At 47.6% G+C, this 13,207-nt stretch overlaps 2 protein-coding genes across 7 annotated transcripts in view; both read right to left on the bottom strand.

Annotated features, from left to right (window-relative positions):
- LOC143264978 (uncharacterized) overlaps positions 1 to 11,866 on the bottom strand; it is a 26,899-nt gene extending 15,033 nt beyond the window's left edge. Inside the window, exon 1 of one of the 3 annotated variants that reach the window (XR_013039003.1) lies at positions 8,215 to 10,799. Coding sequence is in view for 1 of the 3 variants with exons in the window: in XM_076534351.1 (XP_076390466.1) it covers positions 11,727 to 11,792 (66 nt within the window). In the remaining 2 variants the exon portion in view is untranslated. The other 2 variants (XR_013039002.1, XM_076534351.1) reach the window with 2 other exon arrangements.
- LOC100875339 (uncharacterized) overlaps positions 11,792 to 13,207 on the bottom strand; it is a 20,742-nt gene continuing 19,326 nt past the window's right edge. For 3 of the 4 annotated variants that reach the window (XM_076534335.1, XM_076534334.1, XM_003702773.3), the window contains one exon: positions 11,792 to 13,204. In XM_076534335.1, coding sequence (XP_076390450.1) covers positions 12,486 to 13,204 — 719 coding nt within the window. In that variant the 3' untranslated portion in view covers positions 11,792 to 12,485. The remainder of the gene's footprint in view (positions 13,205 to 13,207) is intronic. The other variant, XM_076534333.1, reaches the window with a different exon arrangement.

The following is a 13,207-nucleotide window of genomic DNA, read 5'->3' on the forward strand; positions in this document are numbered from 1 at the left end:
GCGAAAGGAAAAAGGGTAAGGCGCGTAAGAAAAAGCCACGATCAATGGTGATGGGGAGGATATCGAGAGTTATACTTTTAATAAAGAGCGAACCGGCCATCCGACACCAGTATTCACCACCATCAGCAGCCTCAGCATCGTCGACACACCGATCCCTGGCTTGGACCGTGTTGGAAAGCGGGTAGAGGGGGATGCGCGAGCGCCACACGTGTCTTGAGGGTGGTAATTACGCGGCATCTGCAGCCAAGCCCACACCACCATACCGTCCGCCAGTTCTCTCCACCTCCACCACCTTCTCCGACTTACTCCACAACCTTAGGTGGGCTGGTGGGTGGATTTGGGCGGTAAGGTGGCGGGATGAGGCAAAAGGGGTGGCAAGGGATGGGTGGCCACAGTATTGATTTTGTCCAAGACAGCCGACGCCGCCGCTGCCGCCGCCGACGCCGCCGACGCCGCGGCCAACCAGACCCACCTCTGGTGGTACCCACTCGGCTACAACACCGATCCCCACCCCCACATTCCACCCCGACTTCTCCGTCTCGTTCGCTCTCCAGCGTTTCCTTCTCCTTTCGAGCCAACCCACCCTTAACCCTCTCTATCTCTGTCCCCGTCTTTCTCTTTCGTATTCGTAGCTCGCGTGTATATCTGTTCGGAGTGGCGTGTTCGCGCTGGCTGCTAGATAAGATGCCTGGCAAGCTGCTGCGAGTCGAGTCGTTTTATCGACACCCTGTCATCGACTCCGCCGTCCAATCGATTGTGGCGAGATCTGATTGATTCGCCCGAGACGCGTTAATCCCGTTAGGGTTCGTTCTTTTTTGTCGGATCGAGATATCGCGGAGGTCACAGGTGACACGGTGGGAACACTCGATTTTCGCTCCACGGAGAAGTCCGGATTTCAATACTTTTAGATGCATTTAACGATGATCGAAGAATATTCTTCGCGAAGAGAAGGGAAAGAGAGGGAGAAAGCCGAGGAATGTCTTTAGAATTCACGAGCCCTCCACCCTTGGTCCAAGTAACGATAGTTTAGAAACTTGACGATGGCTGGGCGACGGGGCAGCGTGAGAGCCACGGCATCTGGACGGTAGTTAAAATGCATGTAGTCCTCCGAGAGTCTCGTATTCAAATACAGGATCAGTCCTTCTTCGACCTCTCCGTAACTGATCCCGATCCCGATCTCGATCCTGTGTGCCTCAGGAGAAGAAGAACTTTTCGTCTTGTTGGGAGGGTTCCAGGATCCGCTGCCTCGACTTGGATTTTCCCACACGGGTCCGCCGTAACCCGTCTCCGGCTTTCTTCCGATTCGAAAGGATTTCGATCGCGACAAAAAATTTCGAATCACGGACGTCGAATTTAATCTCGTCCTGGATATTTATCCTGTTCCAAAATTTCTTCGCGCCTCTTCGAATCGGAACGGTGAAATAAAAACGGATTTATCATTCCCTCGCGGAAGATACGGTCTTCTGGACAGCGACGAGATGACGTTCGAAAAGGGGAAATGAAGGAAAGCACTCGATGGCTGTTTCGCTGGCTCGTTTTTATCGGCAATTCCGACTTCATCCCATCCGGTCTGCCCACCCCTCTTCTTACCATTCGATATTGTATTCATAGGCGGCGTTAAGAGACAGATATCGCGATGATTCACGAGCGAGGAACTGACGGAATTCGTATTAGGAGAAAAATCTCTTCTTTGCTCGAGTCACCCTCCGAAATGAACCGCCTCGTTGTCCAGCCTTGTCGAGAAGACGCTTGATCTTTGAAAAATTACGGAAACACGATAAAATACAAAGCGTGAACGCTGCATGCAATCGCGAACCGTCAAGAGAATTGAACAGAAACGCCGTGAATATAACTAGAATACAACAAAGGAGACAGGAGGTTGAGTACGGCCACGCTTTTCGCGAAGTAAACGAAACATAAATGTCCCCGGGGCTTTCAGTCGGATCGAGCTGTTGTTACGTTGAAGTTCATAAGGAGTAAAGAGGATCACGCGATCCAGATAAAAGAGCGAGGCTGGGTCCACGGGACCCTCGCATGTATCCAGCTTAGCCGAGACCGCAGTTTAAGGAGCTTTGGCTTTTGTTTAATCCAGAGTGAGTAAAAACGAGATGAAGCGATCCAGCCCGGCACCAGTCACTTCTGGCCCTTGATTCGCGCCCAAATCCCTCTCGTTCCGTGACGCTGCTCGGGGGATCACACCGGAACTTGCCAGCCTTCACGAATCCGTTTCCTTAATCATTTTTCTTCCCCCCGTAATCCAGCGGCAGCTACGAAGCTGTTCGATTCGAGAATCGTTTGGCAACTGTTGCTGCCGTGCTCGAAGGCCGACGAAAATAATATTCTTGACCGAAGGAAGCCTATTCCTAGCGAATTTGTAGGAGCGTCTTCGCAGTGTCGATTATAACCGGAAGGAGATGATCGAGAACGAAGTTATAGGGAGCATGGGTGGCGCCAACGATGGTGGCTGATTAATCGTGGACGAAAGGGTGCAGAGGGCGGCTCGAATATTCCGCGACATGACGGCTCGCGTCGTGTTTTCTCCTCAATTACGTCAATCCACTCACGACCCCGCGTAACGGACCGACTACTCGAATCGAAGCCCTCTGCCTCGGTCCTTAATCGGTCAAGTGATCGTAGACTCCGCCCGACAACCGGCTGCCTGACCGACGGAGAAACAGAGACGGACAGGCGAACGATAGGGCAATGGGGGAGGGTTACGCGAGGGTGAGACCGGTACAGGAGAGGGTAGAAAGAGAGAGAGAGGTCAGGAGAAATGGCTAATTCCGGATATTTATGTAGGGGGTAAAGTAGGGGTTGTTACGGGCCTCGAGATCGCCGCTATAACCCTGGAGAGCCAGAAGCGACCAACTGACCAGAAAATTAACCCTCTAGCCGATCGGACGGAGCCGCGCTACCGGAACAGGCCGATGCCTTGACTCGCGTCAACCTTTCAGACTTTTTTCTACTTTCCGTGAATCTCGTCCCTTTTGAATTATCCGCAAACCTTCCCTCTTCGGGATGGATCTTCGATCGGCTATCAGAGAATCGTTTGTACCCTCGTTTCGACGTCCCTCTTCTGGATGGACACGTTTAAAGTGATTTTATATTAAACGCGGCTAGAATCGCTCGATCAAATGTCAAACACCGTTCAGGAGTCTTGAGGTTTCGCGTTGACAATTTTTATGCGACTTAACCTCTTCTCGTGCTTTAACGAGTCTCACTCGTGACGCACTTACACCTCAAATGTGATAAACCTTGCTCAAATTTTGAATACTCTTCAACTTGAAATTTAAGTCTAACTATAAGCTGCATTATCAAGGACCCCTGAATATAAAATACTCACAACATTTTAATTTTCTTTGTTCGTTTTAATGTTATAGCCCTGAATAGTTAGTCTTGATTGACGCATCTGATAAATAAATGGCACGGGAAGGGGTTAACAACTTCGGTACTTTGATCGAATACCAACAGAGACGCTGTACCAACTCAGATCGGATCAGATTTTAAACGAACGCAACAAGGAGCGAACAGTTCAATGTACAGCGTATAGATCTTCGAAGATGCAAAGGTTAGTCGAATCGCAGAAGAAAGAATCTGGCGTTAATCGAAAGCGGACAGTGCGAATCAAGCGGATCGTCCGGATAAACCGTGTTCCAACACGACCAAGCCAGCCAACGTCCCCCAATAAAAGTCAACAAAAGACTAACGATTCATTCGGCTAATGGAAAAGTCCGAAAACAGAAGCGGACCGCTTTCCCTCCTCGCCATCCCTTGTCACCCTCTGGCGCGTTTCTACCGCTCATAATTAAGCAGACTTTTAGCAGATTAGATCCGCGATTTCGCGCACGCCTTGCTGCCCGCTCAGCGCGTTACGCGAATTCTTTTTCAGCCTGCAAAATATCCCATCGCCTTAGGACCAGTCAGGACACGATAACATTTTCTGCTGTAGGATTCGAGGAAACTAACAAGAACTAAAATTGGGATTAAATTCAATATTTCAATTTCAAGATTAGAACTCTTTTCTAGATTTTTCTTAGCCCTTTCAACAGCCCAGCAATTCGTAACTACCCTCTATTGCAAAAACCGCTCTATCCTTCTTCCCATAAAGTCCCGTGTCCGCGACAAAAGTCCAGCCTATGGCCGACTTAACCCCTTCCGTCAAGACGTTCCCCTACCGAGAATTAATTATCCTTCTTTCCACGAAACCCTTCGAGCGTAGACGCAGGATTGTTCCAGCCTCTCGTGGACCATCGCGAGATCTGGATTAGTCGAGCTTAATCCGTTCGACTATACGAAGGATGGCGACCAAGACAGCAGCGAAAGAAGGAAAAAAACGTTCTCGAGCACCCTCTTAATCTGTCCTCGAGTTCCAGCCGGCTGAGTAACGTAAGCCCCTTGTCGGCATATTGCGACGATTCGTGGCTATAAAAACGCGCGAGAGTCGGGGAGGAGGTATTCGCGAGAGGGTGTCGGAGAAACGAAAGGGGTTGTCGGGTTGCCCGAGTGACAAATGGTTCGGAATAATACCAGCCGGGCGAACGGGACGACACCCAACACCCAACATCCGCCTCTGGTTCCCCTCAAGCTCGCCTCGGAGGAACCGTGGCTGGCCCTCCAGGGGCTTACTCTGACAATATCGTTAAACGATCTTCTTTGTTTTCGTTCCGTTTAAGCGCCAAGAAGCCTCCCACCGTCTATCGCGCTTCGGTTTTACTTCGATGGCTTTTGGAAATTGATTTTCCTTCATCAAGGGTTACCGAAGGGCTACCGAAAGCTTTCATAGTTTTCGTAAACGATAATGCAACTTCTTTCGTTTTGGATTCGATCATTGCTCATCTTTGCTTGTTGCAAAAAAGATATTCGTAAATTCTAAGCACCGAGCTTCCGAAGCGAGTTTCATCCAGGATCAACGCCGAGGAAATTTTTCAGTTGACTTTCCTCTGCCGCATCACCGTTTTTTCATTAACTTGGCGAAGCCGCCGTTAAAGAAATTCGATTCTCCAGGGGGGTAGAATGGACGATCCAGATTCGAACGGCACAAGCTGGACGAAGGGGGAGGAAGAGATCGGAGAGAACACAAAGCTACTTTAAATAAAGGAGCCCTCCATCCATTGAACCTATTGTCAACCTCTGACGTTGACTGAGCGAACGGCAGGTCCACCGAATCCATCATCTCCATAGAAAACCTTAATTATTTTCTGATGAAAGAAACCCCCTTTCGACTTCGATTGCTCTTTTACTTCCATCGTCTCCTCTTTCTTCTTACTCCTCCATTTTATGCATCTTGCCAAATTTTTTTGCGAGCGTCTGCACCGTCGCTGGTTACAAAACGTTAGTCCCTGCAAATGTTTTATCCTTTGCAAGTTCCGTTTCGTTCTAATTCCTCGTCGAGAATCGCTGCTATTGTTTATCGCATCTCGAGTTTTATTTGAGCACGATGGTTTCTCGTTCGAAAATTGAAAGTCGCGCACCAGGGGGTACACCGTCAGATCTTCCGCGGGAAGATGGACCCCTCGGAAGCTTTGCGCGAGCCATTAAGCAGAATCGTTTGGCTAACCGAGACAAAAATCCGACGGTGATATTTTTTTATTCCATCCTGCTCTGCCCTAGGATACTAGGTAGAAGGGGGAGAATTCCTTGCGTGCCAGCACGAACAAAAGACAAACGCCGTCGTCTTTCGTTTGTTTCAAGCGTCATTTGTTTGGCGTACTGGATGGGCTTGTGTCTTGGTCGGTCGTAGCCGCTCGAGCGGGTCGACGCTGCTTTCTGGGGGAAAGGATGCGGGAGATATGGGGTTGCATGGTCAGAAAGGCCACATTTGAATGCCAACGGAAAGGGGCTGAACGCTCTTTCATCTCTGCTTTGTCGTGCCACCTACATCCTGAACCGAGCCCCGAAACACTTCAGGCATGATGGGACCCCTAAACTTTCGACCTGGTGTTCGCCGGATCCGGAAAATGTTGCGCGGAGAAATTTTTATTGCCCGACAGGAAATATTTGGTACCGGTATCAGCGCACGGAAGAAACGTTTTAACCCCTTGTAAATTACCGAGTTCCAGAAGAGATGCAAATGGTAAGAGTAAACTTTCTAATTTTGTTATAGTTAAGATGTCAAGGCGACTTCGTTCGTTGGCAGGATGATCAGAAGCGTTGATCGTTTGCGGTAGGGCGACGCAAGGGTGAACAGAGACACCGTTTACAGCACCCTTCTCCCTTTCTTTCAATACCTTAATGTCAGCGAACGTTACGAGCCTTTGTCTCCGATTCACTCTCATCCTCCCTCTGGTGCAAAGGGGTTTTCACCGCCGCTTGAATCCTACTCGAGGATGAAGCTTTATTTAGCAGATGATATTTACGACTTCCAATCCTGCGAGACCCTCCCAACTTTTATATTGTCTTTGGCAAAGTTTGCCGCTGTGTTGTGTGCCGCTCCTCTTCCTTTCTACGCTCATTGATTGCGACTTCGAGGTTCGATTCCATTCGACACGATGTTTCTTCGCAATAATTATTCACCGTTAACTTTCATTTATTACAATAAAGCCGTGAATTTTGCTGTCGAAATTCTGCATGAAATTCTAGGTATATTCGCAAAAGTAGTTGCGCCGGAATTTGTAAACGAGAAAGGTTCGCGTATAAAAATAATACTTGGAATCACAGTCTGAAAATGAAACGGGACCAAATTGATTTCGTTTGAAACGGAAGTTGGTCGAGATTACAAGACGGTTTCGAGAATGTTGGCACGTCATTCGATACTTCGTTCCGTCAAACGTTGCCAACAGTCGACCTGGAAACAAATACGCGTCTGTCTTATCGTCGAGCCACCCTTCATCCGAGATTGTCATCCGGGCTACGAGCAGTTGTAAACACCAGCGGCAAACATAATATAACGAACGCTCCGGGCTATGCGTGAAACAAACCCCTCTTTCTCTTATAGTTATTCCTGCGTGCGTATTAATACGCGAAGAAATTTTTCTACGATACCGAGAAGGTCGAGAGAACTATCGTTGACTCGTCACGAATGTACGTTTTTAGTCCCCTGACAATCTACAAATGGGGCAAGTAGTATAAACGTAAAACAGAGCCTTCACAGTAGTACAAGTTGAAATTAGTCAGCCACGACTGAATAATATAGGTACAACTGATTTTGTTAACAGACTGTAAGAAAGGAATATTGCGCGAGTAGTATAAAGCAGAAATAGTCAGCCAACATCGAAAGGTCAATGATTTGACCCCAAAACAGTAACAAGATATCACTGGTGTCGCGGCCAAGAATTAATTTCAATATTAAATCATTTATGCGAATACGATACGAATTTAATTTAACAAATTTCGTATGAAAAATGAGACCTTAACTGCATCACACTCCTGACTTCACAATTTTACGTCGACTTTAACAACTTTGTCCGCAAATAATTAACTAATTGATGTCAGACAAGACTGATTATTGTTCAAGAGAGAAATATAATAAACACGAATAATTTTTAACGAACATTTAAATTTGATTAGGAAATCAGAAAGCGCGTAGAGGGTTTGAAAGAGTCAGTTGTTAATTGTAGCCGATGGTAACGATGCATAAAGTTTTATCCTTTTCTCGAGAAACACCAGATCCCGCCACCCCCGATAAATTATATGTCGATAAATTAAAGCCCCGGTCGGCGTCCGCCGATAAAAATCGAAGATGCAAACCGACCAAGCCGATGGAGGAGAAAGGCCGGCGGTAACAGCGATTCATTTTTCATCGACCTAACCGAATTTGTCGAACTCGGACCCGCGCCAAGGGTGGGATCTAATTTCAGGGCCATTACGATGTATACGAGCTTCTCTACCCTCTACGACCCGATAGCCGTGAACTATCATTTGTACGAATTACATCGCCCACCTCATTCCACCCTCTATATCGGCGATCGTTTATTATTATTAGCATCAACCCCCAACGTGTCACGCTTCCGTGATATCTTCCCGAACGGATATTCCATTAATCCTTCCGAGGATCCTTCGAGAAACTTCAGATTCCGCGAGTCTGCATTTACGAGAACCTTCGTCGGATAACTCAATTCGATGCAGTAAGACTTTTGTCGCGACAGGATTGTTACAATGACGATAAAGTGAAGGTGTTAAACGTTGAAACCTTTAAAAGCTACACCTTTTAATCTGACCACGCGGACTCGTGTCTGATAATGCGGGTTAAGAATTCCATAACGGTGGAACACTTACGATGAGAGAGTAGAAGGGAAGAAGAATCGAGAAATAATTTGGCGCGACCTCGACATCTTCTGATCTCTTCCATCGGATAGATGAACCCTTTCATCCCCCAAGAGTCCTGATGGGCTTCGAGCAAGCTTCCGATCCGCGACGATGGAAATTACACGCGTACATAAGAGGAAGGTGAGAGACTGGTACGTTAAAGAAATTAGAGAGATAATTCCTCGGACGAATACCCAATTTACCCTTTCGCCCGTGCCGAGCGTCCTGGCCTTATTATCTAAAGTGCTCGACTGCGAGAGGCTGGCAGGGAAAAAAATAAAAAGAACACACACCCTTCTGGCAGGGCAAGGCGGACGGTTCTGTAGGGAGTGGTGGCCGGTTACAAGGACAAAAAGTATTAAAGGATACCTCGAAGCTTCTCCTCACGGACTAGCTAACTGGAGATGCTGGCAAACGTCTTTTTTGTTTTGGATCCTATCATTTATTCACGCCAGAGTTATTTTTTCTTTCCAGCCTTCAACGTCTGCCCCTCATCCTCCTCGTCCATATTTTCATTCGATCCTTTTTGCGACTAAATTTATTTTCTTCGCGCAAAGTTCCTTGCCGCAGCGTCATCGATGCCGGGCTACAATAGGGGACAAATTTATCCCGAAGGTATCGAGATTAGCGACAAACGAATATTCATCAGGTTCCAGCGATCCATTTGCAACTATCGCACAATAGACGCCGCAACAAAAGGGTTAACCCCCCTAATCAAGTATTATCGATCCCCTACTGTCCTCCATTTTCGCGCAATCACCTGCAATTCTGTTCCGTCCAAAAATCAAGATACACAAAACCGAACGAAATCGATCCATCGATCGAGCCTGCGGAAACGAGCGTCCGCGTGCACCCAGGGTACGTTCGCGAATAAAATCGCTAAGAAAAGCTCTCGACAGTTTTCGCGAGACGTAGCGGCGAGATGACACAGTTTAGAGAAGAGGGATAGTCGCGTGCAGGGTCGAAAATGAATCCCTGCATCGCGAAGGCCGAAAACCACCCCCGGGAAACGATTCCATTCGCGATTCGGTGAAAAAGAGAACGGGAGCCGCGATGCGGCCGCACGCGATTGAAAGAACGGCCCCAATCATCCCTCTGGTGGAAATGCATTTTCCGTCTCTCTGGCTTCTGTGCCCGACGCCGTGGCGGCGGTTTCGTCCATGGCTTCATACGACCTGCACCACCGCTACAGGAGAGCTGGCCAGTCTTTGTCGCTATTTTGGGGGGATGAACGAGCCGGGGACACGAATACGTGTTCGATCGATGAATCACTCGGCGTGCACCGTTGACGTTGACGTGGAACGAGACCAGGACCAGGCCAAACAGCGCAACGGAAAGGGAGAGAGAAAGTTTTGTGACGAAGCGAGAAGAGGATGATAGAGAAGGGAGAGGGTGGAGCAGGGGATCGCGGAGAGGAGTCGGATGCACCCTCTGATGTACAGGGTGTCTCACGCGACTCGGACATCGGTTACTTTTAACCCCCGGCTCGCTCAACTTTCACCTCGACCTATCAAATATACTATTTCTTCCGATTTTTTAATCAGAAACGTTCCTCGTACTCACATACCTACGGATACTAATAAAATTTAAAAAGTGAATTTAGAAACGAAGTCAAGTGATAAAGAAGATAACACGTTAATCGGTTGTAATAATTTGCAAAGTGTTCCTCGAGCGTTAAAAGAATCACGAGGGGTACAAGTGGCTCCAGTTGGATGGAACACCCTGTAGACGGGAGCAGCTCACCGGTTACGGGTGTAGAGTATGCAGGCGCGGGTGTATTAAAAAGCGGGGGTGGCTGCGGTCGCGTACCAATCACCCGACGGGGATGAGGGGGGCAGGAGGTGGCTCTTCGTGAACGAGAGGGGGTCAAAAGGTGGTCTGGGGTGGCTCGATGGACGGGAGCAGTCACGGTGGAGAGAGGGATCATACAGAGAGACGGTTTGTTCCGAGAGAGAACACGCCCGAGCCACGCAACCCCCGTGAAATTTTAATCGTGTCGTCATTGGGGTAGTTTGTTGCGATAACCCGACCAGCATGGACGTGTACGGGTTTCGCCGAAAAAAGGACCGCAGTGATCGTTGGGACACGTTTGTACGGTTCTTTCTTTCTTTTTTTCAGGAGGGTGAAGGGACTGCTGGTTTTTGTCTTTAAGGGTGATGAGTCGTATTTTTCGTGCAGCGATCTATCGATCGATAACTCTGTGTTTCGTACTTACATTCATTTTTAATTAAGAATATGAATTGTTAGAAATCGAGGTGAGTGTTCTTCGATTATCAACTACTAATTTTTCCTTGTGAAAAATATATAATTTCATCTGGTGATTCATACTAGGTAGAATTAAGAGATTGCCATCTTATTAATTTTAGTAATGATCAAGAATTTCCTAAATACTCGAAAACGTAGGTAAAATTAGCCATCCCCTCTTAACCTTTAAACCGACCAACAATTTTGCAAATAGCCAGAAATAAAATTCCAATCGTTAATCTACTCTCGCTTTCAGCGATCATTCCGGCCTGTCCGAACAAACTCTTTTTTTCACGTCGCAGAACAAGCGCGAATATTTACCAGTGTCGTAATTAGCAGAGTTGACGGGACACGTTTCCATCGATGAACGCGTTCGTGCACACGAGAAGAGAGGCGGCGAAAGGGGATGAGGTCCACGCGTGAATGCATCGTTTGAAAGATTCATGGAGATGCGGTGTACCGGGCATTATTGCTCATTTGATCGGGCGGCGCATCGGAAAATAATGTAGAAAATTGTTTTGCGGTCTTTTTATCTCGATTTCAGAGACGTGACGGCTGGTATGCTGATAGTAACACAACCGATCGCTTTTCGAGGGAACAGAGGGAAGAGAGATGCTTTGTGTATCCCATCAATCACGCGGACCTTTTCACCGACCGGATATCGGGCCTGGCCGTTTTTGCGTGCGGTGCATCCCGCCCGATTGCAATCGCGGCGAATTATTGAATCTGCTGCATCTCGTCTGTCCGGATTAGGTTGGGTTAGTTCGCGACTTCCCTGGGACGATTTTGCATTTTGCGAATCGCGCTCAAACATTTCTATCTCTCTCGCCCCGCCGCGGGGAACTATCGATCGATCGTTTTGAAAAATCCGCCGGGAAAAGGATGGAATTTTTGTCAAAATTCCTTCAACGCTCCGATGACTATTGTGGATATCGCGAGAATACTACCCTTATCAATTACATAAACTCGTACTAACTCTGGAATTATCGATATGTATAAAATATTGTGATGGTTGTAATAACAGTAACAAAAAGTTTTCTAATACATAATGTCCATGGCTAATAATTTGGAAATGATTATCTTAAACTATGATCAACTGTGAACAATTTTTTTGAATAATCTCTCTTTACAATTAATGTAAATATCACAATGAGTACGCGACACTTGTCAAAGCGTCAATATTATGTCGAATATAAAAGTAAGAATATATAAATGAACATAAGCAATTTTGTACTTACTCGTCGTAGATCAACTGCGCCTTCCTCGAGGATGATCGAATACACGCTGCGTAAGAAGATGATCATTCATGGAACGGATGATATTACTTTATTTGATGACGGTACTTAAACAGTGAAAGATATTTCTTTTTCCAAGCCAGTCACGTTTAACACGGAACGTCAACAGGTCTAAGTTATTACGCTCTACTCCCTGTCGCGCGTGCTGCCGATGATCGATTAATGTTCCTCGTAAAAACAGCCAAAAAGAAAAAGGAGCAGCTCTTCGAGAACGTGACTCGGCTGGTACTTTGTATCCTTAATCCTGCGATATTTACAACGACACGAGCTTCCGTTTAAACGATCCCCATCGTACGATCAACCTCGCAGGACTCGTTAAATTTCGTTGAATCGGGCGAGCACGATCAGGATCGTTCAACAAAATCGCTACATCTCACTCCAAGACAATGGATAGCGTTTAACACGTACGCGAGACATTAACCTAAGTGATAATTGGACGCCGCTTATATTTACAAGCTATACGAACGTAAACCCTGGTTAGTCCTCGAGTCCTTGACAGTTCCTGTTCGAAGGACCAAGTGTTTCTCACGGTTGGCTCCTGACTAGTACATTCGGTCGGAACAAGTCGAGAAATTCCGTATTCTCCGTGGACCCGATACGAATTCTAACGTAAACTGATCAAGACTTGGGCAAATTTACAACCGGATATCTTCCAGGAGATTCCTGCGTTCAGAAATCCTTTGAGCCGGTTAATTTTGTCCTTTAGTACGGTCTCCAGACCTGTCTGGGTTTAGGGCTCGTCTCTCTTCTCGCTCGGACTCCTTCTCTCTCGACTTCGCTGTCTTCGTCCTTCTTCCTGGTGGTCAAATCCTGACCCATGTTTTCCTTGTCCTGTCCCCGCTTAGTGCTCAGATCCACGGTTCCTTCGAGACGGATTTTCACCGCCAAGTCTCGTCGCGAAATCTGCTCGTCGTTGAACGTTTCTTGATCGTTCGAGTTCTCCATACTGGGTCGCAGATGAACGGAAGCATCCTGAAACGTGACATCCGTGGTGACGTCTTCGAGGTCGCTTCTAACCGGCGAGATCCTCGGCGAGTCCTGTTCTTGAAGAGATTCGTCGCTCCTCGCGCGATCTCGGTTCCCGTCGTGCTCGTTCCTGTCGTCGACCTCTATACTTCCATCAGGACTATCCAAACCGGACCTGGGAAACGGATCCTGTTCGTCGTCCCTCTGTTTCTCTTCTTTCAAATCGATTTCCGGGCTATTGCTACGACTTCGGAGTTTCCTCGCTTCTTCCAACCTAGCCTGATCGGGCCTCTGCAATCGTTGCTGCGCCAATCTCAACGCTAGAGCGTGCCACTCGGGCTCCAAGGCGTACTGCTGCGTGTGATAGAGAGGGTTGTACAGCCAGGACGATTGCGGCAGCAGCGGGGCGAATATCGAGCCGAAGATGGACCCTGTAGCTCCCAGAAGATGAAGACCTG

The sequence above is a fragment of the Megachile rotundata genome, chromosome 8, assembly GCF_050947335.1.
Source record: "Megachile rotundata isolate GNS110a chromosome 8, iyMegRotu1, whole genome shotgun sequence".
Classification (NCBI taxonomy): Eukaryota; Metazoa; Arthropoda; class Insecta; order Hymenoptera; family Megachilidae; genus Megachile; species Megachile rotundata.